General features: G+C 40.0%; 1 protein-coding gene across 1 annotated transcript in view; it reads right to left on the bottom strand.

Moving 5' to 3' along the window:
- The window catches only part of LOC131105858 (guanine nucleotide-binding protein G(s) subunit alpha-like), a 30,897-nt gene extending 4,538 nt beyond the window's left edge, over window positions 1-26,359 (bottom strand). Inside the window, exons 1-8 of the mRNA XM_058054278.2 lie at window positions 25,219-26,359; window positions 21,416-21,488; window positions 19,390-19,444; window positions 19,182-19,301; window positions 12,793-12,890; window positions 1,290-1,344; window positions 143-216; window positions 6-64 (exon numbers count right to left, since the gene is read on the bottom strand). Coding sequence (XP_057910261.1) covers window positions 6-64; window positions 143-216; window positions 1,290-1,344; window positions 12,793-12,890; window positions 19,182-19,301; window positions 19,390-19,444; window positions 21,416-21,488; window positions 25,219-25,357 — 673 coding nt within the window. The 5' untranslated portion in view covers window positions 25,358-26,359. The remainder of the gene's footprint in view (window positions 1-5; window positions 65-142; window positions 217-1,289; window positions 1,345-12,792; window positions 12,891-19,181; window positions 19,302-19,389; window positions 19,445-21,415; window positions 21,489-25,218) is intronic.
- Window positions 26,360-27,912: the final 1,553 nt, after the last annotated feature.

The raw sequence follows: 27,912 nt of genomic DNA, 5'->3' as shown, positions 1-27,912 counted from the left end.
CTTACCGTTAAAACACTGGATCCATTTTCGACGTTCATCCCTCTGCCCGCCGACGTCAAACATGCTGTGTAGGAAGAAAAAATAACTTCTGTAACTTCCTTTAAATCACTGCAAACCAAGCTAATAAAGTAAGATGACTCACTGAAAATTGACTTTGTCGATTTGAAATCTTGTCTCAAAGATGCCGGATGTCAGCACCCTGCATCTCAGCAGGTCCTGCAACATACATGTGTTCAAGGACACGGGAACAGTAACAAAAGCATGCAGGGTGCATCCTTTACAACAAGATACACCACCATCTGTATTTGACACAAGTCTTTTTCTTGGTCTTTGTTTGTTTGTTTGTTATTTATTCATTTTTTGTGTTGTGTCTTTAAAAACAGCAGAACACTCCTGTCTTGCTGTGGATCTTTGACCAGGAGGTCCATAAAAACTGAAGAAAGTTCCTGATATGCATTCATTCATTCATTCATTCATTTTCTACCGTTTATCCACTTTTATCCAATAAAAGTGTTTGCTATGTTGGCATTGACTAAACCACCATTGTGTCTCTTTACATTACTGTCATTCCACAATGTATTCAAAATCAATCAATCAAGAGTGATAATTAGTAAAGTAAAAACATTTATAAAATACCTTTGAAATTATTTTAAAAATGTAAAAAAAATCATAATAAAAATTGGGATAAAAAAGACAACATTAAAAACCTTTAAAATGTAAAGTTTAGAATGCAAAGAAAAATGATTTTAAAGTGTTAAGTGCAAAAATAACAAACAGAAAATGTAGGTATAAAAGCATTAGGGTGTAAATTTTGAAAATGTGGAAAATTATAGAAAATTTTGGCAAAGGTCCAGGATTCGATTCCACCCTTTTGTTTGCATGTTCTCCCCGTGCAGGCGTGGGTTTTCTCCGGGTACTCCGGTTTCCTCCCACATTCCAAAAACATGCTAGGTTAATTGGTGACTCCAAATTGTCCATAGGTATGAATGTGAGTGTGAATGGTTGTTTGTCTATATGTGCCCTGTGATTGACTGGTGACCAGTCCAGGGTGTACCCCGCCTCTCGCCCGAAGACAGCTGGGATAGGCTCCAGCAACCCCCGCGACCATCGGAGGATAAGCGATAGAAAATGAATGAATTAATTAATTTTTGCAGAACGCTTCTGTCTTATAGAGGATCTTTGACTAGCATTTTTACACGTATTTCCCCGATTTTAACTCAAGGCTTCATTCATGACCGTATCAGCCATTTGTTGAGGTCAAAGATGAAGTAGAATAGTGGTGTTGTCACCTGGTCAGTCGGTGTATAGTCGTGTTGTCGAACCACATCCACCCGGTCTAAGAAGCTGCAAAAGACAGAAGCAAAAACAGAATTTTAAAATTATATCATATAAATAGACACCGTGCTGTGGTAATGTACAGTACGTGCTTTAAAAAATAAATAAAATCAAGAGCAAGTTGTTCCCCGACATGGCCACCTGGGGGCGTATGCAGTAATTTACAGTGAGATCTGATGCAGCGGCTCTGAGTCACCAGCAGCATTATTAGTCTCTGTCTGACCAAAGAGGAGAGTCAATGGAGCTGCTGTAGTACTGTGTGTGTGTGTGTGTGTGTGTGCGTGGTAGGTATGAACACCGCCAATGACTTTTAGAATGGCGGCTACACAGGAAGGCAACACCGAATGTCTGTTAATTTTCAAAGTAGAGACGCCATTTTCACCATGATTGTAACCCGCTTGCTGCACATGTCTTTGGAGGTTAAAGAGTCACACAATGACAACAACAATATTAATCAGGATTCAACTCTTGCATACTGTATGTCTGATTTTGTCATTACCAATCATGCAGTATTTATGACAAAAAAAAAAGATATGTAGTCTTCTTATCTTGGTTCCAAACGTTTATCCAGATTTGCACCACCCACTGCAAATTCCAATTAAGTAATGAATACATTTTTAAAAAAACATTTAACATTAATCGCACAAAAACCTCTGATAGTAATTCAGAATATGAAAATGTCAGATATGTGGAAATATGTGGAAATAAATAATAAAAACAATGTTAATTTAATTTAAAATACATATGAATAGAAATGGGGCTGCACGACGGTCGAGTGGTTAGCGCGCAGACCTCACAGCTAGGAGACCAGGGTTCAATTCCACCCTTAGGTACCCTAATTACTATACTATTACTGGAACTACTTTTTCATTGTACTTTTCTTGAAAATATAAACCAGTATAATCTAATCTCGCTGCACGGCGGACAAGCGATTAGCGCACAGGCCACACAGCTAGGAGACCGTAGTTCAATTCCACTGTGTGGAGTTTGCATGTTCTCCGCGTGCATGCGTAGGTTTTCTCCGGGTACTCCGGTTTCCTCCCACATTCCAAAAACATGCTAGGTTAATTGGTGACTCCAAATTGTATGAAAAAGGTATGAATGTGAGTGTGAATGGTTGTTTGTCTATATGTGCCCTGTGATTGGCTGGCCTGGGATAGGCTCCAGCACCCCCCGCAACCCTCGTGAGGAAAAAGCGGTAAAAAATGAATTAATGAATGAATGGCTAGCGACCAGTCCAGTGTGTACCCCGCCTCTCGCACAAAGACAGCTGGGATAGGCTCCAGCACCCCCGCGACCCTCATGAGGATAAGCGGTAGAAAATGAATGAATGAATGAATATAGGAAGTACATGTAAATGACTGCTACTCACAAACACAATACTGCATTCATACTGTATTGGCATCTTCATCTCTATCATAATAGAGCCATTAGTGAGCAGACAGGAAAAGACCAGATGGGATTTCGATGGCAGCGGCCCAGTCAATACAACCGTGGAAGATTAGGAAGAAAGCAGAAAAAAAAGAGATGGGGGGTGGGCAGGTATGCAACCCCCGCTGAGGTAAGTAGGAATGTGGCAGGCAGCGGTGAAATGTGACAAGAAGGCTGCAGGTAGCACATTGGCAGGAGGTAGGGTAGGGGGTTTGGGGGGTTTGGCCCCCCCCCCAGGCTAACTTCCAAGGAAAGATGCTGTGAAGATGACAGTAGAAGCCAGTAGAGGGCGCTTTATCGCAAGTCAATCCCCTCAACATTTTCAGCAGGAGAATGTTTTAACAAGATGTGATGTTGTGAAAATGAATGTTTTGGAAGTAGACGGGTGGTCTGGGACGGTAACCCCCAGCAGGGATTTACAGTAGGGATGCTCCGACATTTTAAAAATGTTGTCCACTGTGTATGTGGTGGGATTGCTGTGATGTTTCCACATGTTTTGACCAAAGCTCGATGATTTCATTTAATGGCAACAACCTTCATCGATAATGCCCAAGTTGTCCCTCTCTCTCTGTCTCTCTCAACACACACTTGTTCATTTTTTCTCTTTCTGCAGCCTGCCCGAGCTAAAAATAGAACTCTCCCCTCTCTCTAGTTCTCTGCTTCTTCTCCGTTTACATAAGTACACAGAGAGAGGAGAGACGTGTGGGGGGGGGGGGGGGGGGCACACTTCCGGTCTGGCCACCCAGCCCAGCGTCGGATCCGTAACGGAGAAGACATAGAAGGCAAAAGAGGTAGGCATGAAAAGGCACACTTGCCGATAAAGGGTCTTATGAGCTAAAAAAAGAAGGTTCATGTTGGATCCAGAATTTTAGATGCATGGGCCCCAAACTCTTGCAACAACTAATGATGTGATGAGAGGTGCTAAATGGGATTTTCCATGTTAGATTCAAATGGCTGAGGGGGTGGGGGGGGACCACCACAGTGACTTTCAAGGAGCTGGCCACTATCAGAAGCCCCTCCGCAACCGAGAGGTTCCATTCAACCACATAGACTTCCAAGGAACATAATAAATTATGTCGGGTAGATGAATGTTAGGAAAAATGGATTTACATGCATATCAGTATGTGGAGTATAATCACAAAATGGATGTGTAAAGAACTCAATACGAGTAAGTCATCCCAAATTCTTCAACATGAATAAAGTTAGGAAATAGTACACATAAGCTGGGATGTCATTCCAGTAACAGATCCTACAAGGAACGCCTCGGCATGTTTTCTGTGTAATCACCTGTAAACATCACGGATGTTTAATTTTTCGTTTTTTGAGAGACACTTTGTGTCTGAGTACATTAATGGTTCGGCTTAATGATTTGTCCGAAAAAACTAAAAGTTGCAAAGTGCTGGATAACAAACCGAGTCCGACAGCCAACCCACAACAACCTCAGAACATCAACACTATCAATAACACAGTGTCTGATATCATTTACCTTGAATTAATCATTTATTATCATTTAATCAATACCACTGCGTCAATATCATTTATCCTGAATTCATTCATTCGTTAAGCAACTGACTAAATAAGAGCTGCTTCTTTCTACCCTTTTTATGGACATGTTGAACTAGGAAGGGATGTACTTCGGTGTAAGTTTGGTTAACATGTTTGAAATAAAGTCAACTATAAATAAACCTACTAATAGCAGACATGGTTGAATAATAACCTGGACTTTAATGGTGGCAGCCACAGTAACAGACATGCAACTCGTCAGCTTTATTCTGGCTTGAGAGCACTTCAAAAAGACTCAAATATTATTTACATGACAAGATAAAGCAGAGTGTATTTTTAGCTCTCTGTTACATATTTCAACATTATCTTTGTCATGGCTTGTAAACTATTACGACAGTCTTTACAGAACATTCTGACAACCAGAGCAAACTAAGGTGCTCGGTTATTGGCTTATGCTGCTAACCTATAAATCAAGCAAATACATTTTATATGTATGGAGTAATAAGTTTGGAGTAAGGTTTGGAGTAATAAGTGAGCTGGTTTAAAACTAAAGCCTCACCAACTTATTGATATATCATATCTCTAAACCACACACACAAAATCTGTCCAAGATACACTTTACTTACCTACTTTAATCTAGATTATGAAAATTAAAACAAAGTTAAACTGTCAGCATTATAGTTGGAATTTTACATCATCACAATAATAATAATCATGAATAATAATTAATTGATATAATCAAAAAACAGTTCATCGATTATATTAACAAATACATTTAATTCCTAAAATTTTCTGTAAAATAATTAATCAAAAAATATTTTTTTTTTACGGATAGAAAACAATAAATATGTATCAGAAACACACTAGATCAATCCAATGTATAAACTATAAAATGTATTCAAAACAACACAAAAAAGGGAAAACAAATCTCATTTTTGTAATATCTGAATATATACAAAACAGTTAGTATCTGTGGGTTCTGATTATTTAATAAAAAAATGATATGCACAGTAAAGAAATATGATTTATATAAATAAAATAATAATATGAAATGAGCTGCACGGTGAAAGAGTGGTTAGCACGCAGGCCACACAGCTAGTAGGAGACCCAGATTCGATTCCCCGCTCGGGCATCTCTGTGTGGAGTTTGCATGTTCTCCCAGTGATAACTAAAAACATTAACATTAATTGGCAACTCTAAATTGTCCATAGTGATTGATTGTTTTTATCTATATGTGCCCTGTGATTGGCTGGCGACTAGTTCAGGGTGTACCCCGCCTGAACACAGCTGGGATACCTGCGACCCTAGTGAGAATAAGCTGTATAGAAAACGGATGGACAATAAAATGCATAACATGAATTTAAAAATATTCAAATTCCCCCCAAAAAGATGGGGTGAAGAACCTGTTAGTTACTAACTTACACAATGGAACCTCATTTTTTTGTCATTATTCCAATAAAGAAATTCAGATGAAAACCAAAAAGTAAAAAAAACCCAATTAATTTTTCCCATCAGACATGCAAATCCAATAATATTAACAATTAACACACATTTAAAAAAAAAAAAATCATTTTTTTTACAAACACAATAAATGATGACATCACTTTTAACTTTACTGAAGACCTGCCACAGGGATGCTCTTTCACTCTAGTCCGTTAACAAACTTAATTTTCAAGAGTTGATGGTTCGACATGTATGCATGCTTGCTCACTTGAACTTTATGAACTTCAGCAGCAGCTACAGTACAATCACCATTACACACACTGGCCCAGCTCACTATCTGTAATGTGTCTCTGTTAAACCATTCCCCCTGCAACGTGTGTTAAAAGGTTCACACATTGTAAGAGTCGTTCACTTTGCTGTGAGTTCTTTCTTGAATTCTTGTGACTTATTACCCAGCGGTCCTGAATAGAAAAAAAAAAAAGCCCCAGATTCGTCTAACGTTCAGAGATATGCTGTGCGTTTGTGGAGGAAGAAAAAAAGAAAGAAACCGTGTTGTTCATTGTTTTGTGTGCCTTTAACAAACAAATAAACTATCCACACACAAGATGATTTAAGACTTTCCTGACTGGAATCTGTCTGTAGTGACCTGGACACACTTTGTTTGTGTTTAGTTTGTTGATGCTAGTGTGTTTGTGTCCAGTGTATGGATATAAGACATATTTCTGACAATAATTAAAAAAAAACGGGGTGTAAGAAAAGTGAGGTTCCAATGCCAATACCGACTACAAAACGTGCATGAGTGAACGGAAAAGTGGAAAATTTGTCCGATCCAAGGAATGCATGGCAAATGGCCTGAAACAACAAAATTCAAAGCAAATCTTGAAGGCAAAACAAGAAAACCGAAGGCATCACGAGGCTATTTTTGGAGCGCACAATGAATTGCACTGTGAATTGTTTATACATCTTAACGCTTCCATGTTGTCAGACAACAGAAGCGCCGGCGGCCGATCCTTAATCAAACACACACAAGCGTCCAGTGAGAGAAAAGAGCAGGAGAGAAAATAGAGAGGAGGCTGTATCTGACATTACAGCGCTGCTCCAAAAATAGCTCCCCGGCGCCCTAGCCTCCAGCTTGGTTGTCATGGTGACAGAACCACATGTGCTATAAATAGACAATCGGCTCCAAATCTTGTGCGGCGGGAGCAAGGCCAGCGAGACGGGAGAGACAGACATGGAGGCAGAGAGAAGGAGAGAAGGAATGACAGAAGGAAGGAAGGAAGAAGTGAGGCAGCCATAAAGACAAAATGAAAGGGAGACTGTCATTTCAGCAAGGATACAAAAAAAAACAAAAAAACAGGACAACTGACACCAGCAAATATTTTGGCCACTTCCAAACAGATCTGACCACCATCTGCACACATTCATGAGTTGAGAAGGAGTCCTAGTTTAAGTTTTGGAGGACACAAATTAAGGCAACAGTCCAGTCTCATCACTTTGTGTCCTTGTCACATGTTCCATCACTATAGTACTAATATATTCCTAATCAGATGTTTCACGAGGTACAGTCAAGTGCTGGAGCTTTGAATCCAGCAGAGGTCACTGTCTCACTAGTCAATTCGCTTAACATTTTCCAGCAGGAAGATGCGTTGACAAGACGTGATTATGTGTAACTGCAAATGTGGTTACATGCAATACTGGCCTTGTATTGGCTTGGTATCAGATTGATACTGAAATTTTCACATACTACAGTATTAATTGGTCCTGTACCCTAGAAACCGCCCATGAATGATACGGGAAAAGGCCTAAATGATACTGTGTCAAAGCCCAGGGCAGTGATACTGATAAAATATAGAGTTTAACCATGTCCAGTATCAGCCCCCGTAGCTGTCCACTCAGAGCGCGCTGCTCTGGTATCGTGCCCGTTAAACAACCAATCAGAGAACAGCACACGAGTGCTTAGTGCCTAGTGCTTCTCCAGTCACCAAAAAACCCAAACTTGATTAATGGAACTTTAATTGTCAGACATTGATAAGATAAGACTGTTGATAAAATATTATTGTTGAAATATTTTTGCAATTGTTGTGTTTACACCGTTTAGATATAATACATGTAATAAACTGAAAATTGTCTGGAAACAAAATGGTCTTTTGATTAAATAGTACGTGATAATAAGCTCATGATTGAATAGTATGTGATAATAAGATCATTACACGGTTTGTCTGGTATCAGGCCCAGTATCATGCCAGTATCAGCCCGAGACTGACACTTGGGGGCATGATACCTGGTCTGATACCAGACAAACCATGTGATAACCTATAATTCCTCCACCCCTATGGCATACTGTTACACCCCCTACTAATTAACCGTTTTTAAGGCACCATTATGCTACAGTATAATAATAATAATAAATTTTATTTGTATAGCACTTTTCAAAATACTCAAATACGCTTTACAGAAAAAATGGAGTTGAATAAAATCAAATAAATAGAGTAAAAGATACATTAAAATACAACATTAATTCGTTTATAAACAGCTAAAACATGGTTAAAAGCAGAGCACATATAGTCACTACGCCAGCCCTTCTGCAGGGTCTGAGCTTGTGACTTGCAATTCTCTGCCAAAACACTAGGGGCAGTGTATTACTGACTGTGAACAAACCAAAACTTTGGTTGACTAGCTACTTCCTGTGTAGTAGAATTAAACGATGGCAACTGAAGCGAACTAATTGACATGAAGCATGAGTCAATTTTCTACATACTGTAGAAATATGCGTTCAAATTAAAAGTGGTGCTTAAGCAGAAGGGAAGAAGAAGAATTATGTATTTCAAAAAAGCAGACCAATCACAGCTCTGTGGTCCGCGTCAACAATTTTCTAGAGGTGCACTTTGTGTTAACCGATGAAGGAGGGGTCTAGCTCCAGCCCTTAGGTACCTAGTTCGACAAAGACGCTAAGTTAATTAGTACCCAACTCTACTTTTACGTGGAAACGAGCCTTCTTGCAACTTCCACGTCTTCCTCTTTTCCCTTTGGAAGTCTAAAATGTCTAAAGCGTAATTTTAAAAAGCTTGTGTACTGTATATGTGGTTGTGTTGCTGTTGACCAAAGTTCAACAATCTCATTTAACGGCAACAACTTTCATCGATAATTCTCGAGTTTGTCCCTCTCTCTCTCGACACACACTCGTTCATTCTTTCTCTTTCTGCAACCCGCCTGAGCTAAAAATAGAACTCTCCCCTCTCTCTAGTTCTCTGCTTCTTCTCCGTTTACATAAGTACACAGAGAGAGGAGAGGCGGGAAGGGGGAGTGGAGGACTTCCGGTCTGGCCACCCAGCCGAGGATCGGATCCATAATGGAGAAAACAATGTTGGAGAAGACATCGGAGGCATAAGTAGACGTGAAGGGGCACACTTGGTGATAATAAAAAAAAGAGTTAAGAGCTAAAAAGGAAATTAATGTCTGATCCAGAATTTGGCTGCTTGGGGCCTAAAGTCATGCAACTCCCAAGTTGTTCCAGCTTGTGGCTACAGAGTTACCGTTCTTCAGTCAAATTTCGGTGTGGGCCCAGGGTCAAAGAGGAGGAGTGCATGTTATTTATCGTTAAAGGAAACTTTGACAGCCCTAAAAAAATAATGAATAAATGATTGCTGTTTCGTGGTTGACTATGTTGTATTATTAGTCAAAAAATATCGAAAGACAAAGGCATCAGTAATGATCAAAGTGAGTGTCAGATGTCCCACAATAGTGTATTGGAAGTGTGTGCAAGATCTAGCCTTGTTGCTGGAATTTAGAAGGTTTAAGTGGTTTTACTAAGCCCTACCAGGGATATAGTACCTTTTTGTGTGTCTGTAGCTTTAATGCTAATGACCTGTGTTTGAGTGTGGGGGGGTGCTGGAGCCTATCCCAGCTGTCTTGGGGCGAGAGGCGGGGTACACCCTGGACTGGTTGCCAGCCAATCACAGGGCACATATAGACAAACAACCATTCACACTCACATTCATACCTATGGACAATTTGGAGTCGCCAATTAACCTAGCATGTTTTTGGAATGTGGGAGGAAACCGGAGTACCCGGAGAAAACCCACGCATGCACGGGGAGAACATGCAAACTCCACACAGAGATGGCCGAGGGTGGAATTGAACCCTGGTCTCCTAGCTGTGAGGTCTGCAAACTCCACACAGAGATGGCCGAGGGTGGAATTGAACCCTGGTCTCCTAGCTGTGAGGTCTGCGCGTTAACCACTCGACCACAGTGCCGCCCGTAAGTGTGCACTTGTCCAATGTAATAGATGCTGGATGCTAGTTTAACAAAATGGTGATACGGGTATATCAAACTATGGCAATACTTGAAAGGTGACTCGGTTCAGTAAAAAAAAAAAAAAGTTTGTTGCATTCATTCATTTAGTTGGGGTGCTGGAGCCTATCCCAGCAATATTCGGGCAAGAGGTGGGGTACACCCTGCACTGGTCGCCAGCCAATCACAGGGCACATATAGACAAACAACCATTCACACTCACATTCATACCTATGGACAATTTGGAGTTGCCAATTAACCTAGCATGTTTTTGGAATGTGGGAGGAAACCCACGCACGCATGGGGAGAACATGCAAACTCCACAAAGAGATAGCCGAGGGTGGAATCGAACTCGGGTCTCCTAGCTGTGTGGCCTGCGCGCTAACTACTCGCCCAAGTTTATTGTACTTTTCTTAAAATGAATGTTAAAATCTCATCTTGTTGTTGTGGACCCAATCTTGTGCATCATCTCGTGTCATGAGTTGGGTGTCTTGTGATACTATTCTAGTGCTCCCATGCACTAACCCACTTTGATGAAAACATAATTTGTTCGTAATTTATTCAATTCCACATTTTGCAAAGGCGACACTGTTACAATCTTCTCACCAAAAGTCACAACCGTGACATCCAATGAGGGCAAAAGGACACAGAAAACACAAAGGAGAGAAGGGAAGAATGTCAACCATTTGCACGTGCATGAGCACACCAGCACATGCATGCTGCACACGCCTGTAGCAGCAAGCCTCCGCCCTCAATACCCTCATGTGACCAGCGAATGCCTTCAAGTGTGGGGGAGGACACGGACACGGAAACATTGAGTTAAGAAACGTCAATAGAATCTATCATCAATAGGAATAACTCAGCTACATGCAGGGGTGTCCAAGGTGTGGCCCATGGGTCATTATTGGTCCCCAGCTTCGAAAATGAAATTTATTCATGATTAATAAGATACATTTTTCAACATAAGAAAAAACTTGAGATGCAGCATCGGTATCAGTATTGGCGGATATCACCGGTGAATGATAAGTTTTGGAATCAGCAGCATAGAGCACCCCTTGTTGTTAGCATTAGCTCGTCAACAGAATACACCAAAGCTCAAAAGATGTGAAAGCTGGTACTTCACCCAATGGTGCAGATATACAAGACACAAGAGCCAACCCTGACTTGTGTGATATCAAAGTCAGAAGGATGCATCATCTGGTAACCATGGCGATGTAACAGATCCACCAGCAGTCTGTCTTGATGACAAGTAGCCGCATTAAAATTAACACCAGCTCTGGTGCTGATTCTTAGTCAAGCTGCAAACACATTGCTTCTGCTGCTGGAAATAACTTCCCTCAAAACCCTCAGCTGAAAATAGTGCCCCACCAAAAGCACTACTAACCTGACTTACGTCTGGTGCAGCTGCTATGGGAATCCTTTTAATAATAATTGTTTTTTGCTTTTTCTAGAGGTGTTCTTTTCCATGAGAGTCTCACATGCAGAGCCTCAATTCACCTGGTACACATCTTATGGTTTTTACACTGTCTCAAACACACGGCCCGCGGGTCAAATGTGGCCCGCAGGACACTAGTTTGAGGCCCCCGCCTTGATACGAAAGTTTAGTGTTAGTGCGGCCCGCGCAAGTTTGATATGGATGCTGTATGGTATCATGTACCCAGAAAAAAATATTACGTTTGATTAACGTTCATGTTAAAGGTTAAATAACTGTTAAGAGTTATCCTCCCTATCCGTGTGGAAGTGGTAAGTTTTTGGCTTTTTAGGTTTAAAGGAAATAACTTGGAGGCTACCGTTTAGGTCGCTAGCTCTCTAGTTTGCGAGTTAGCATGTGTTTCAAGACCCTGCAGTTGCGCAATATGTTGTAAATAAAAAGAGTATAAATGCGACTATAGTCGTGTTTTGTCATGTCTACAGGGCTCTAATAATGCTTTGTTCATTTTAATCTGAAAAAAAAAAAATTGTCTACCCACCAACTATGTGGCTTTTATTATTTGCCGTTTTATTATAATTATTATTAAATTTATTTATTACTGATTGATTGATTTTCTTTTTTTTTGATTTGTTTATTTATTTTTCATCTTATTTTGTGCAGAAAACTAAAAAGTAAGATATTTGAGAACAGTGGAATGTTTTATCAGAGCTTTTATTGTAGAAAATCGGAACAAAAGCACTGAAAAAGTTTGTATATTTTTCTGTTTTTAATAAATGCGTTTTTGTTTTTTTGGAAAACCTGATGCGGCCCAGTCTCACCTAGACCCTAGCTCCAGTGGCCCCCAAGTAAATTGAGTTTGAGACCCCTGCTGTAAAGCCTCCCTTCTTCAGGTAGTCCGGTTTCCGATGGAGTCAATGCATGTTAGGTTAATTGACGACTCCAAATTGTCCATAGGTATGAATGTGAGTGTGAATGGTTGTTTGTCTATATGTGCCCTGTGATTGGCTGGCGACCAGTCTGGGGTGTACCGTGCCTCTTGCACGAAGACAGCTGGGATAGGCTCCAGCATGCCCACGACCCTAGAGAGGATAAGCGGTATAGAAAAAGGATACACTGGACAAGTGAAGTGTATATTACCGTTACGGTGTATATGTAAAAGTGGATTAAGTACACAACAGCGATTCTTGGAGACACAAACTTGTGAACACACGCAGCTCATTTGCATTAAAGCACACAAAAATCACCGTAATTTCCAGACAATAGACCTCACCGGTATGTAAAAACCGGAAAACTGGCCTAATCATGTGAAACATCATGTGCTCATGTAAACCAGGTGACACGGAGCGATGCCACTTACTACTGTGCACAGTCGATGAGCTGATATTCGTTGGATCTTTCCCAGCAGGCCCGCACACCCTCGTCCTGCCAAAGGGTCTTTGCATGGTCATAAAACTCCTGGAGAAAGACACAAGAAAAGATAAGTGAAAAATGAAAGCATGACTAATAGTATGTGTGTTCTTTGAAGTAGGGGCTGCGTCCCCAAGTTTTAAGACCTCATCTCGGCCCGGAGGGGTTAGGACATGGGAGTCAGGGGGGGGCAACGATGTTAAATGGGAGAAAAACGAAGAGGAGCAGGACTCAGAGGCAGGAAATAGAAGAGTTCACAGAGTTCATAACTTTAGAGGAAATGAAGAGCTTTGTGCTAACACAAAGCTTGGCTGTCACTGCACGAGGGCCTGCTATCTCCTCGCTATGATCTTTAGATACTCGCATACAATGCTGTGAGAGCACAATTAAGCCATTTTCAGGGCAAGGGCTGCACTGTGCGCCCCCTCCCCAACTGTCTCAGCAGTAACATAGTTAACTGGCAGTTGCAGAAGTGTGGAAACGGGACGGCTGCCACAGACAGGAGTAAGAACCTTTCAAAATCAGCTGTACCGTCCTGGATGGGGCTCATGTTAGACACGATCAAGGACTTTAAATACAGGTATTTGGAGGCTATGTGCACACGTACTAAAGGTCATTTTAAAAACAGAAGCCTGAATAAAGTCATTTGGGGAATGATAATGGCAACAAATAAGGTGTCACATACTATACTGTAATGGACAATGAAAAAAAACAATACGTATAAAATAAATAAAGGTACCCTAATTACTATATTATTACTGGAACTACTTTTTCATTGTACTTTTCCTAAAAATATAAACTAATATAATAAAATCTCGCTGCACGGTGGACAAGCGGCTAGCGCCCAGGCCACACTGCTAGAAGACGCTAGTTCAATTCCACCCTCGGTCATCTCTGTGTGGAGTTTGCATGTTCTCCCGTGCATGCGTGGGTTTTCTCCGGGTACTCCGGTTTCCTCCCACATTCCAAAAACATGCTAGGCTAATTGGCGACTCCAAATTGTCCATAGGTATGAATGTGAGTGTGAATGGTTGTTTGTCTATATGTGCCCTGTGATTGGCTGGCGACCAGTCCAGGGTGTACACAGCCTCTCTCCTGAAGACAGCTGGGATAGGCTCCAGCACCCCCGCGACCCTCGTGAGGCTAAGCGGTATAGAAAATGGATGGATGGATAATAAAATCTCATCTCGTAAACCCAATCTTGGGTATCATCTGGTCTCATGGACTAATTGCCTTGTGACACCTCGACCCAAAAGGCTAAGATGCATTGTCGGGACAAAAAAAAAAAAAAACATCTTGAGAGTATGCTACCTTCGCGGTAAGCTATCCATAACCATGAAAACTTCCCGAAAAAGAAAAATACTGGGAAAAAATAAAGAGTTTAATTCTGAATGGATATATTCTTTTGCCTTCACTGCCAATGACGCTGACTTAGCTACCCGTGTGCTTCATATGCGGCGAGAAATCAGCAAACAACAGAAAATGCAAAACTGAAAGACATTTCCTAAACAAGTAATCAGCTTTTGATCTGAAAAGTATCCAACTCCCGTCAGGGAGCGATTGAGGAAGTAACTGCTGCGCGGTTATTGACCCGATGCAACAGAAGGGCTCACATCAGACCGATTCTGAAAGCTCTCCATTGGCTCCCAGTCTCATTCCGTGTGAATTTTAAAATCCTGGTGCTCACTTTTAGAGCCTTGCACGGCCAGGCCCCTGTCTACATACGAGACTTGTTGCGTCCCTATACCCCCTCTCGGAGGCTGAGATCGTCAGATCAAAATTTACTCATGGTCCCTCGTAGTCGTTTTAGGACCCGAGGAGACCTATCTTTTCAGGTTGTTGCGCCGAGGCTCTGGAATGACCTTCCACCCTCCCTACGTTCGCTTGACTCTGTCGATGCATTTAAGAGTAACCTTAAAACTCACTTGTTTTTGCAGGCATACCCAGCTCAGTAGATTTAGGGTATTATGACCATCATATATTTATTTAGTCTATTTTATTGTATACTGTTTTTATGTACTGTTTTATGTCTATTTTTATTGTACATTGTTTTATTGTTTTATTGTATTTTTTATGTGTATTTTAACCCTGTGTTTTGCCTTTTGTGAAGCACTTTGTGACTTTTGTCTGAGAAAGGTGCTATATAAATAAAACTTACTTACTTACTTACTTACTAAACTTACATATACAGAATGTTGAACACATCAAACATACTTTCAAGAAGTGGCTGACAGCTCCAAACTCAACTCCAGCTGCTATCGTTGTGATTGCACTGGAGATTGTAAGGAGGAGGAAGCCATTCAATGATGGAGAATAAATTAAAGAATCATTCATAAATCATTCTCCGAATTAAAAAAAAATAAACAAGAAATTACTATCATTAATTATAGAAAATGAAAGAAACGCTCCTCCCTGCAAAGACACTGAAGAACAGGACCATTCATTCATCCATTTTCTACTGCTTGTCCTCATGAGGGTCGCGGAGGGTACTGGAGCCTATCCCAGCTGTCTTCGGGCGAGAGGCGGGGTACACCCTGGACTGGTCGCCAGCCAATCGCAGGGCACATATAGACAAACAACCATTCACACTCACATTCATACATATGGACAATTTGGAGTCGCCAATTAACCTAGCATGTTTTTGGAATGTGGAAGGAAATCGGAGAACCCCCACGCATGCACGGGGAGAACATGCAAACTCCACAAAGAGATGGCCGAAGGTGGAATTGAACTCGGGTCTCCGAGCTGTGAGGCCTGCGTGCTAACCAGTCGGTCGCCGTGCAGCCCAGAACACAACCAAAAGAATGCAAACAAACTTTTAAAAGTTTCTAAGCTGTGTCGTGTCCCGCAGCTCCAGCCCCCTTTCCTTTACCGGAAGAGGAGGCAAAATGGCTCTTTTCATGCTAAAGGTTGCTGACCCCTGGTTTAGTATCTCCTCCAGTGAGACCCATCAGGAGGGACAGGTCTCAGATCGGTCAATGTGATATGCAATACAATGCAATGACATTCTCGAGACGGTATCAGGACAAGACTTTGCTCTGCTTGCACAAAAACATGCAATGGCTTAAACAGAAACTTTGCAGAGGAAAAAATGACAACAAATCTGATTCATCTGTAGGCCATATCTACATGAACATAGATATTTTGTATATTTTCCCAACTTTCTCGTGTTAAGAGTTCTACAAAAATGTCCACATAAAAACATGTTCACGGGCTGTCACACCCATTTTGCCCCCATCAGAAGCTTTATGACTCACAGATGACTTGGTTGTTCATTGTACCGCATCTGTTCAACAACACAGTGAGATATTAGATTTTCAATGGCTGTATATTATCTTTAAAATCAGCCCACACTTAACATGGAGCACAGGAAACAACATGAATGTTTTAAGATAGCAAGGCTCTTGCCTGGTATGAGCGTGCGTGCAGGCACATCTACCGCGGCATGAAATGAAAACAACACCCGTAAGTCGATAACTTAATACGGTTGAAAGATATATTGTCCCTTGTTTCTTATGACACACAAATTCAAATTCAACAACTTATAAGTGCTTTGAATAAGAGTGTTTTTGGTGTCACATTTTTCTGTAAGGTAAACATTTAGTGAGGAACAGGAAGTATAAGTACCCCACAATATAGTCACGCGTCTACTCGGTAAACACATACAATACAGCCCATCCTTAGGGTTGCGGAGTCATGGATAGGGATAGCGACAAGTTGAAACCAGAGCTTTAAAAACCCTCTTCTGTGGTTAAAGTTTCCTGGTTGGAAATACGTAAGCAGACAAAGATGAGTGGATAAGATGAAAACAGTGTGCTGTCCTTGAGAAACCGGGCTAAAAACTTTTAAAAAGGTGCAAAAAGGAATTTGCACTTTCAAAAAAGAACCCTTGTGCCTATTATATATGATTTATTTTTTTGTCAATTATATTTTAATGAAAATGTAGTTTGTTGGATTTAATTGAATAATCTACAAGCAGTTTGCAATTTTTATGTAAAAAAAAAAAAACAATAAACAACCATTCTAGGTTGTACCCCGCCTCCAGCCCGAAGACATCTGGGATAGGCTCCAGCATATTCGCAACCCCAGTGAGGATAAGCGGTAAAAAATGGTTGGATGGAACAAAAAGGTTGTTTACAGAAAAGGGAAGCAGATTGATGTATTTGTATTTTGTTCTAAAAAAAACACAAATTCAACATTGTAAACTAATATTGAACTTGAAACACCTTGTAAAAGCAGTCCAAAATAAAAATTCACACAAGGATTATGGGTAATGGGCAAAAGTCCAAAAAACGTGAAGCTATGGCCCGGTAGGTAATTCCACAATAAATATAATTCTCAAATAAAACATTTTGTACTTTGAAGATGCTAAAAACTCTCAAAAGTAGGTAAATATATGCTAAGCTACCATAAGAAAATCTACATATTAATGTATTAGAATAATAAATAATAATGAGGAAAAAGCGGTAGAAAATAAATAATAAATAATAAATAGTAAATAGTAAATAGTAAATAGTAAATAGTAAATAGTAAATAGTAAATAGTAAATAATAAATAATAAATAATAAATAATAAATAATAAATAATAAATAATAAATAATAAATAATAAATAATAATGTCGTGGATTACTTAAATTTTATTTTTACAGTATGGTTGAAAATGTCCTCCAGGTCGTACTTTGGATGCCCATGGTTTACGCGTTGTTTTGCCATGACACCGCATAAAGGCAACACTATGTCATCTTCACAGTGCGCTCTGCTGACATTTTATTATGCTGCTTAACATTTGAATATTGGCTTTAGCAGTCGACATCGTTTCCAGACCGCCTGTTGTTGCTTGTTTGTGCTCATTCAAATGTAGTTTCCCATTCTTTTACATCTTTATCTACTTAGTAATATAGAGTGGGAGCAGTGGATTAACATCACAACCAAGCAGAATTTAGAGACTCACTGATAAACTCATGTGGAACATCTCTTTACATCCACATGACGGCAGGAAATAAGTATAACATCATCACTGAAGTGATGGGGAATCCCTCAGAGGTGGCAAGCAAGCAAAAGGATGTGTCCCATGAGACCCATTTAGGGGGTCATTACAGACAATCCACGCTAATAGGCGGGCGAGGACCTCTCAGGTGAGAAGCTCATTCAATCGACAGGCTCCTGAAACGGGCTGCTAATTAGAGCCTCACTTGACAGAGAGACTCACCTGTAGTAGCAGCAGCAGCACACCTGGCCTGGTACCTCCAGGACATGTAAACACAGGGCCATCATAAGGTCTACATCTCCCTAGGACTATGTATGACTATGTATGGCATGGATGAATCATACATAGCCTGGAATACTTGCTGGTAACAGATTTGGGCAAAATGTCAATTTTTTTCAGACTCCTATGCGTCTACAATTCCTATCTTTTCTTGCTAATGTATGCTTCTTCGTTTTATTTTATATTTTGTTTCTACAATGTGTCGTTCACTAGCCCATAAAAAATGTGGCCCACAAATGGCGAGCTGCATTTTAGACATCCCTGGTTTACATATTTCACATAGATAAAGCAGTGTTAACAAATGGGTGTGTCCATGCTGTTTTCGGGGCACTATCAGACAAAGAAGCTGGCTGCCAGCTTCCAAAGTGGTGCACACACATCGGCTTTGTGGAGCCGCAGCGCTCCAATCACAAGCCTCTTATGACTGCTTGTTGATGAGTAGGAAAGAAACTTGTCTACTTTATACCACATATTGAACGAATAAGCAGTGCTTACAGCAGTTAGTCTTTTTGGCTTCGGACTGGATGACCACAGGTTCGAGTCTTGTTACAGATAGGGGTGGGCCAGTATGAGATTCTGACGGTATGATCGCATTTTCAAGGTATTTTGAAATATTTCATAGCATGGCGAGTGGGCAGGTCATAAATTGTCCACAATCTTTTTACAATGGTTGGATTATGTATTTCATTTGCTTGCATAATCAAGTTTTATTTCCGTTTCTGATTGTTGTTTCTGTTGTTAGCAACTGTTGCTAAGTGGTTGTTGCTTGTTGTACAGCGGAGAGTTAACGGTTTGACGGTTTATACCAGTTATCCTCAACTGCCGCTGGAATTCTGAATCCCATCTCCACATTTGGCGACCCACAATGTGAGGAACGGGCCGACCAACAACATTGACAATGAATGACAACACGTTTGCCTTTATCAAATCCTCATACAATGGTAGACTTTGAAACCGGTAACTGACCAATGCCTAGCTGCAGACATTGCTATTGATTACAGCATATTACTATCCTCTTAGTGATGTTTTGTATGCAAATGTGCCAAATGTTTCAAGGTGTTGTTATGGCTTACCGACGGAAACTCGAAATCCTTCTGGTTGATTTGATTTTGGACATAGTCGATGCGGGGCTGGTTAGCAGGGCAGGCTAGCTGGCACGGTGGTGTGAGCGTACTCATGGCGGACACGATGGTCTGAATGGAGAGAGTAGAGGTTGTTTCATAATAAAAATGTAGTACATTTTGACATAAAAGGAAAAAATTGAATAGTAAGATCTCTTACCTCTATAGCTTCTTTAATGTTGTTTTTAATGTCGTGAATTTTCTGCTTTTTTTCCCTGTGAACAACAAACAAAAGTCAGACGAGAGTCAACATGTTGCAATACACATGATAAAATATTAAGAGAAAAAGTTCTTTCTCCAAGGAGAAAGAGTTGTAATTTTATTTTGTAATATCATGAAACAACAAAAGAAAGTGGTTTTTGGAAAATTAGATTACAGGAAAAAAAAGTGATATTATGGGAATAAAGTCGAAATATTACAAGAAACCAGTAATAAACCACAACCCAATGCCACAGACAGATTGCTGTCCTGTGGGTAACACTGCACCATGACTCTCATTCATTCATTCATTCTTTCCTTCCAACTTGCAATTACAATGCATTACAGACGGCAAACACACGTAGGGACGTGATACGTCGCTAGGCCACATTGCTTGAAGGCACTGTGAGGACGGACACATGATGAGGCTCATCCTTTCAAGGAAAAGTGACAACTCAAGAACAGATAAATGTGACTTTTGTTTCATTCGCATCTACTTGGTTTCAAGTTTTAGGAAACTCACAAGACAAGAGAGGGGTGGGGTGATTTGACCTGCAGCCATGTTTGTGGGAAAGCTGAAAGAAATAACACTTTCTTCTTGGGTCACGCAAAATCTTGTCGTATTTACTCCAAAACATTTGACTTAAATGCTGACATGATGAGAATGCATCTTACATAAGACTGTACTGGCTTTTTCAAGACATTAAACATTATTATATGGTATTTATTGTGCAGTTTTCAAGCAAAATGTCAACCCTAATGTGACTTCAGCTTCCCAAAAAACAAATGTTTTGCTTTTAGTGTTTTTTTGTGATGGCAAAGAGGAAAAGTGTGATGATAACCACAGAAGGGAAAACAACAGTACAAAAGGGTCAGTGTAATACGAGCAAAATAAACGTTTGTATTATTAAATGTGGTTAATTTCTCTTTAGAACTGCAATGATTAATCTGTGATTAATCAATTATTCAATTAAATGACACCTATTTTGGTAATCAATTAATCGTTTCATTTAAAAATGTACTGTATCTGATTTCTGCCTCTCAAAAGTGACTATTTTTTAATTTCCTTAGTCATCCATGAAAGCAGATCTATTATTTTTGTGTTTCAGGTAAAACAAGTTAGTCACACACTACAATAGTTACTAGTTACTTTTGGAGTGGAGTAACTCAGTTACTTTTTTTGAGAAGTTACTAGTAACTATAACTAATTACTTTTTTTAAAGTAATGTGCCCAACATTGTTTATTTGTTATTTCTTATTTATTTATTGATGATGCACAGTCATCATGCATCAGTATGTGCCAGCGACTTGTAGTTTGTCAGTTTTTACTTCTCTAATTTTGGAGGGAGAATTTCCTCTTCCTCGCCCTCTTTGCTATGATTTTTTATATGATTTTGAGGAGGGAAAAATTCCATTCATGCATTCTTAAAGGGATTGCCGCTAAGAGGCAGAAATTATAAATGTGTGTTTCTGTGTTTTTTATCTGATTAATCAAAAAAAAATTATCAACCGATTAATCTGTAATTAAAATAATCCTTAGTTGCAGCCCTACATGTCTTTAAACTTCTTTGAAGTTAATAATATCTTAAAAAACACGACAGTTAATAAAACTTTTATGTTATTATGTGGAAGCCTGGAACAAACTAAGAATAAATTTAATCTTAAGAAGCATTGCCTCTTCTAATAATAAATTTAGCAACATTTAACACCAAATTCCGTCAGTTTGTGCTCTTTAATCACGATTTAAAGAGGAATCGGATTTAAAAAAAAAAATGAATGAGAGTCATAATGGTATCTCAAAATGGTTGCTTATAAATGTCACAGTGCTTCAGTCATGAGGTGCTGTTAAGTGTCCCTTTGCTGATAAATCTAGGAGTTGTTGTATTCGGTGCATTAAGTACTAAAAGCACTGTAGCACAGTTCTGGGAAAATCAGCTGTAGGGGCTGGTAGAGGACATCAAAAAAAAAAAAAAAGGAATGCAACTCACTCTGAGTTAAAGCCATTGACGTGCAATATTCGCATCTGCTTGACTATCGTGCTTTTCCCAGATTCGCCAGCCCCTGAAAACAGAGTAAAGACAGTCAAGATGGGAGACCAGAAAGATGCAGTTGTCATTCAGATGCTTACATAGATACATATATTTATGTATGTAATACAGTTCAGAAGAGAAATGTATGCTGTGTTGTAGTGATTGCTCATTTACAGTATATGACAAGAGTACAACATGTGTAGTAAAAGCACCCAGTTGTTGTTAATACTAGTTGGAGTTCTACTCCAGTCCTGTAGGTGGCAGTGATAAATCATAACTAACAGCTGAAGAGGGAGCTACATTTTCTATAGCAATTGTCCTCATTAGGCTTAAGGTTAAACTGGAGCCTATCCCAGCTGGCTTTGGGCAAGAGCCAGAGTATGTGGTCACGGTGTGGTCACCAGCCAATCACAAAGCACATATAAACAAACATGCACCCTCACATTCACACCTATGGACAATTTCATTCATTCATTCATTTTCTACCGCTTTTCCTCACAAAAACATGAATACGCCACACACAGATGTGGAGATTCGAACCCTGGTCAGGTCAACATTCTAACCACCATGCGGCTGCCACATATTCTAATGACAATGCATTAAAAAAATTAAGAAATACCAAATTATTATTACTTTTAAACCCTGCTTCCTTAGCAAAATTCACAAGGGTCGCGGGCTGCTGGAGCCTATCCCAGCTGTCTTCGGGCAAGAGGCGGGGTACACCCTGGACTGGTCGCCAGCCAATCACAGGGCACATATAGACAAACAACCATTCACACTCACATTCATACCTATGGACAATTTGGAGTTGCAAATTAACCTAGCATGTTTTTGGAATGTGGGAGGACAATTTAATTTCTCTAATTAACCTAACATAAATAATTTTGGAATGTAGAATGAAGCCAGAGTACCCAAATAAACCCATGCATGTACAAGGAAAACATGAATATGCCACACACAGATGTGAAGATTCGAACCCTGGTCAGGTCAACATTCTAACCACCATGCGGCTGCCACATAATCTAATGACAATGCATTAAAAAAATTAAGAAATACCAAATTATTATTACTTTTAAACCCTGCTTCCTTAGCAAAATTCCAGGCTTTAAGGGTGTCTACTTCATCACATTTCATGCACACTGGTTAGCTACATTTGTACTCATACTGGCATAAAAACAAACACTTTGTGCATGGAGGAGGAAATAGGAGCAAATATTGGTGCTCACAAAAACATAACAGGAATTAGGCCAGGGTTCTCCAACCTCCAGAATGATTCTCATTTAGTAAAAGAACTGCACAAATATCTGCAGATTATAACTTTTTTTAATGGACGCTAGTGTCTGTGCATCCTTTCTGAACTAAATGACTAATGAAGCATCAATGTAAACACTACAAGGACATGTTTAAAAGCAAACAGGTGATTCACATGTTCAACGTCTTGACGGGCAGGGGTGGGCAGACTATAGATGAGATAAACACTACTTTAACCTTAGTCCATCTGGAATTATTTGTCTTATTTTATCTGTAAAAGTGTCATACAATCTGCCATTTGAGCTTGTGTCCGTTTTACGTAAGCTCTTTTAACATCACACAACATTAAATCATGAAACTGAATTGTACTGATTTTGTTTTACTAAATAATGAAGGATAAAACATTGACTATTAAAGAGTATGTGAAGGTCCCTCCATTCTTATGTCCCAGACAGAGCAGTGGGTATTCTTAATTTGTTGACTTGTGTTTGTTTGGCACCATGGGTGAGGTACTTGTCTGGATGGCTGCTTGTGAAAAGCTACTTAAACCATGAAAAGGTTGTCTCCGATTGACTGACTGACTGACTGACTGACTGACTATTTGCAAGTCGTGTTGGCAGCTCGCATCTTAAAAGTTTAAATAAAATACTTTGGAAGCCAACTACAGCCCCGGGATCCCTGCAAAAGAAAAAGATCCTCTATCTGACAGGGGTGCTCTGTTGTTTTGGGGGGAAAAACTAGTCAAAGATCCTCTATGTGACAATCTGAAAAACTGTCAAAAATTCTCTACATGATAGGAACGGTTGTTTTGTAGGGTCTACTACAAAAATCATTAGTCAAAGATCCTCTATAAGCAGCAATGATGTGCTGTTCTTATGGATCTACTGCAAAAATCATTAGCCAAAGATCCTTTATACAACAGGAGCACTCTGCTATTTTTACGTACCAACAGCAAAAACTGTAGGCAAGTGTTTTTTTTAACAACTAGCGGCATAACTACTCGTCAAAGATCCTCTATAAGGCATGAGTGCTCTGCTCTTTTTAAGGACAAGCTGCACAAACGCTAGTCAAAGATCCTGTATATGACAAGAGACTTTATTAAAGATCTTTTGTAAGCAGGAGTGCTCTGCTTTACTATAGAAATGTTAGTTCAAGATCCTCTATAAGCAGCAATGATCTGCTGTTCTGATGGATCTACTGCAAAAACATCAATCAAAGAGCCTCTATAAGACAGGACCGCTCTGCTGTTTTTAAGTACCGACAGCAAAAACTGTAGTCAAGTGTTTTTTTTAACAACTGGCGGCATAAACACTCTGCAAAGATTCTCTATAAGGCATGAGTGCTCTTCTGTTTTTAAGGACAAGCTGCAAAAATGCTAGTCCAAGATCCTGTATATGACAAGAGACTTTATTAAACATCTTTTTAAAGTAGGAGTGCTCTGCTTTACAATAGAAATGTTAGCTAAAGATCCTCTATAAGCAGCAATGATCTGCTGTTCTTATGAATCTACTGCAAAAACATCAGTCAAAGAGCCTCTATAAGACAGGAACACTCTGCTGTTTTTAAGTACCGACAGCAAAAACTGTAGTCAAATGTTTTTTTTAACAACTAGCGGCATAAACACTCGTCAAAGATCCTCTATAAAGGCATGAGAGCTCTGCTGTTTTTAAGAACAAACTGCAAAATTGCTAGTCAAAGATCCTGTATATGACAGATACTTTATTAAAGATCTTTTGTAAGCAGGAGTGCTCTGCTTTACTATAGAAATGTTGGTTAAAGATCCTCTATAAGTAGCAATTATGTGCTGTTCTTACGGATCTACTGCAAAAACATCAGTCAAAGAGCCTCTATAAGACAGGAACACTCTGCTGTTTTTAAGTACTGACAGCAAAAACTGTAGTCAAGTGTTTTTTTAACAACTGGCGGCATAAACACTAGTCAAAGATCCTCTATAAGGCACGAGTGCTCTGCTGTTTTTGAGGACAAGCTGCAAAAACGATAGTCAAAGATCCTGTATATGACAGATACTTTATTATAAAGATCTTTTGTAAGCAGGAGTGCTCTGCTTTACTATAGAAATGTTAAAGAGCCTTTATAAACAGCAATGATCTGCTGTTATGGATCTACTGCAAAAACATCAGTCAAAGATCCTCTATAAGACAGGAACGCTCTGCTGTTTTTAGGAACCTGCTGCAAAAATGTTGCCCACAGATACTTGATAAGACAAGAACACTCTGATGCGTTTAAGGAACTACCGTCCAAAAGTCCTGCTGTTTAGGTTAGTTAGCTAGGTGTCCAAATCTGGGATCAGTTTCAGATTAAGTCTGAACGGGACAGTTATTAGGCCACTAATCCCCAAAGTAACCCCTGTAATTTGCATTTGTACTCCCGGTGGATTAGCGGGACGGCATCCTGGACCCTGTAGCAGTAATCATGGGGCTTCCATCATGAAGCCGGATGCCTTGGCACACCGAGGAAGGTGTCCACCGCAGTGATGACACTATACTCACCTAGTAGTAGTAGCCGGTGCGTGGCCCGGTATATCTGTTTGTCTTTTTGGAGCTGCTTCTCGATCTTCTTGTTGGCTTCCCTCTGGGCCTTCTCCTCATTTCGTTGATCTTCCGTTTTACCGTTGCCGAGACAGCCCATCTTCCTCCCCCAAAAACAAACAAAATCCCAAGATGGTAGGTTCAAGAGCAATGACTTGGGTTTGGTAAAGGGGAAGAAGGGGATTGAGGGAAGGGGGGGGGGTGGATCTAAATTCCTAGACGGGCCCAAGAGTGGAAGACCCGGCTCAGAATGTGAGGGATGCACATGAGGCGGAGGTGTGGAAGGCTCCTGGCCCAGTATGGATGGCTGGATGACTGATGGATGGATGTGGCTATTTACTGGCAACAAGAAAGTCAGGAGAGAAGCACAGGCTGTAAATCCGCAATGAAGTCATCTACTACCAGGGGATGTGAAATGGACATGGATGAACACGCCACTCTTCCTCTGGAAAAAAAACCTTCTCTTATCCTTAATATCCACCGGAGCCCATCTTGGCTAGATCCATTTCAAGCTTGTAGGTGAATAAAAAAAACGTATATTTCCTCTCAAAAATGACGGCTCCACTTGGAAAATCGTCGATGTAGTGCCTTCTTTTCTTCCCTTATGCTGACAAAATGAAAGATCAAGACCCCCCCCCCACCCCCTTAAAAAGGCCCCTTCTCCCCAGTGCTTTTTCCTCTCGTCATTTATGTGAAAAGATCCTCGGTGGTGTTTTTTTTTGTCAGTTCTTCGGGCAGCTGGGTGTCCTTGAACGCAGCTCGACGTCCAGGTGTTTGTGGATGGAGATCCTCCAGGCCGTCTTGTTGTATGATCCCCCTTGTAGTCCTTAATAGATGGTGCTTACATGTGAGGCAGCAGACATGGAACCTACCGCCGTGTTTTCAAGCCCTCATCCAGCGTAGACACAGAAGTTGTATTTTTTTGAACAAGCCGAAGGGTCGCGCCTGTTGCCGGGAAGTGTAGACACGCAATGTTTCCTTGGCGGTGTGGAGGCTGTGAATGATACTTTTTTTTCAGAGAATTGCACATTGAGATAGATAGCGTTGAAGAAGAGGTGGGGTGGGGCAAACGGCTCTCACGGAACCCTGGGAACGACGGACAGTCGGTCAAGTTTTCCGGATTGTGGAGCCGGATTTCCGGTATGACCTTTCTAAATAAAACGAGTAGCGTAAATAACGTATCAAACTCGTCCATAAATGTTTCTTAATCTAATATTTATTATTCGCAGCAATGGATTTCAATATGTGTGTCGAAAATTCATCTAAAGGTAAGATCTTGGACGTGTACAAATGCATATTCTCTAACAGGACGAGTCAACACAGGGAGTACAGGAGCACTCTGCTCTTTAGCTGCAAAAAGTAAAACATATTCTCTATAATAGAACTGTTTTATTAGAAAAAAATCCCTAGTCAAGATCCTCTCTGTATGACAAAAGCACCCTGTTGTTTTTAAGAACATACTGTAAACATGCTGGTCAAAGGTCCTCTATAAGACAGGAGTGCTCGGCTGTTTTTGGAGATCTACTGCAAAAAAAAAAACAAAAAAACAGCGAAAGATGCCCTATATTACAAGAGCTTTGTGTTTGTTATTAAGACTTGGATTGCAAAAATGCTACACAGACTTTCCATACCAACTTACCTACTGTATAAATGCTAGTTAAAGACTCTCTATTTGAAGCAACACTTTGTTGTTTTTAAAAATGTACAGCAAAAATGCTGGTCAAAGATCCTATATATGGTAAGAGTGTGGTGCTGTTTTTGAGGATTATTTGAGGATCATTATGGTAGGAGTGCTATGTTTGTCACTCCCAAGTTTTGAACTGAACAATTGGGTATGTAACAAAATATATTTTTAATCCAACTAATATCTTCTTAATTTTCTGTAATATTTGAACAATTTTAGATTATATTATAACAACAATTTAGACATGTTTCAATAGTTGGAACTGCACAACAAAAATACACAAATGTACAAATCCACTCACAATACATGTATTTCATTACCTTAAAGAAATGTGTTTTTACTTTGAAGTGACTGTGACATTATGTCCTGTTTTCGTCTTACTTTGACTTGACAGAGAGATCACATGATTGCCTGCAGCGTCATCGAGTGGAGGTCCACAAGGGGAAGAAGCGCCCTCTTTGAAGTCCAGTCCTTGTCAACCTGTCCATTGCACAATGTATCAATCAATAACACTAACCTTCTACTGCTTTATCATTGACCGTCCATTCAGCAATTGTAGACTGCTGGCGTGCATTCCATCACATGACTGAACAATGCAGTCATGTGCATTACTTCGATAATCTACTGTATATGTATCATTCTATTGTAAGCATCTTTATAAATATATAGTTTGGACACACCTTCTTAGTCAATACTTTGTAGATTATCAAAAATATGACTGAACACTTATGGGATTATTTACTTAACAAAAAGTCTGAAATAATTAAGGACAAACTCTTAGTTTACTTCATGTCAGGGTTACTTAGTGGGAATTCTTTCCAATTCAGTGATCTAAACCAGAAAATAAGAAACACCTTTTGGCTGTCTGTTGGTTTCAAGGGCAGTAGTGTCCAAAATGTGGTACAGGGGCCGTTTGTAGTCCGCAGCTTGGCCCGCATCAGAGCATGCGCATTAGTGTTTCTTTTTAAATG

Source organism: Doryrhamphus excisus, linkage group LG18 (assembly GCF_037039965.1).
Source record: "Doryrhamphus excisus strain RoL-2023G ecotype Guam linkage group LG18, RoL_Dexc_Guam_v1.1, whole genome shotgun sequence".
Classification (NCBI taxonomy): Eukaryota; Metazoa; Chordata; class Actinopteri; order Syngnathiformes; family Syngnathidae; genus Doryrhamphus; species Doryrhamphus excisus.
The sequence above is the reverse complement of the archived record's forward strand: the minus strand, read 5'-3'. Positions and strand labels throughout refer to the sequence as shown.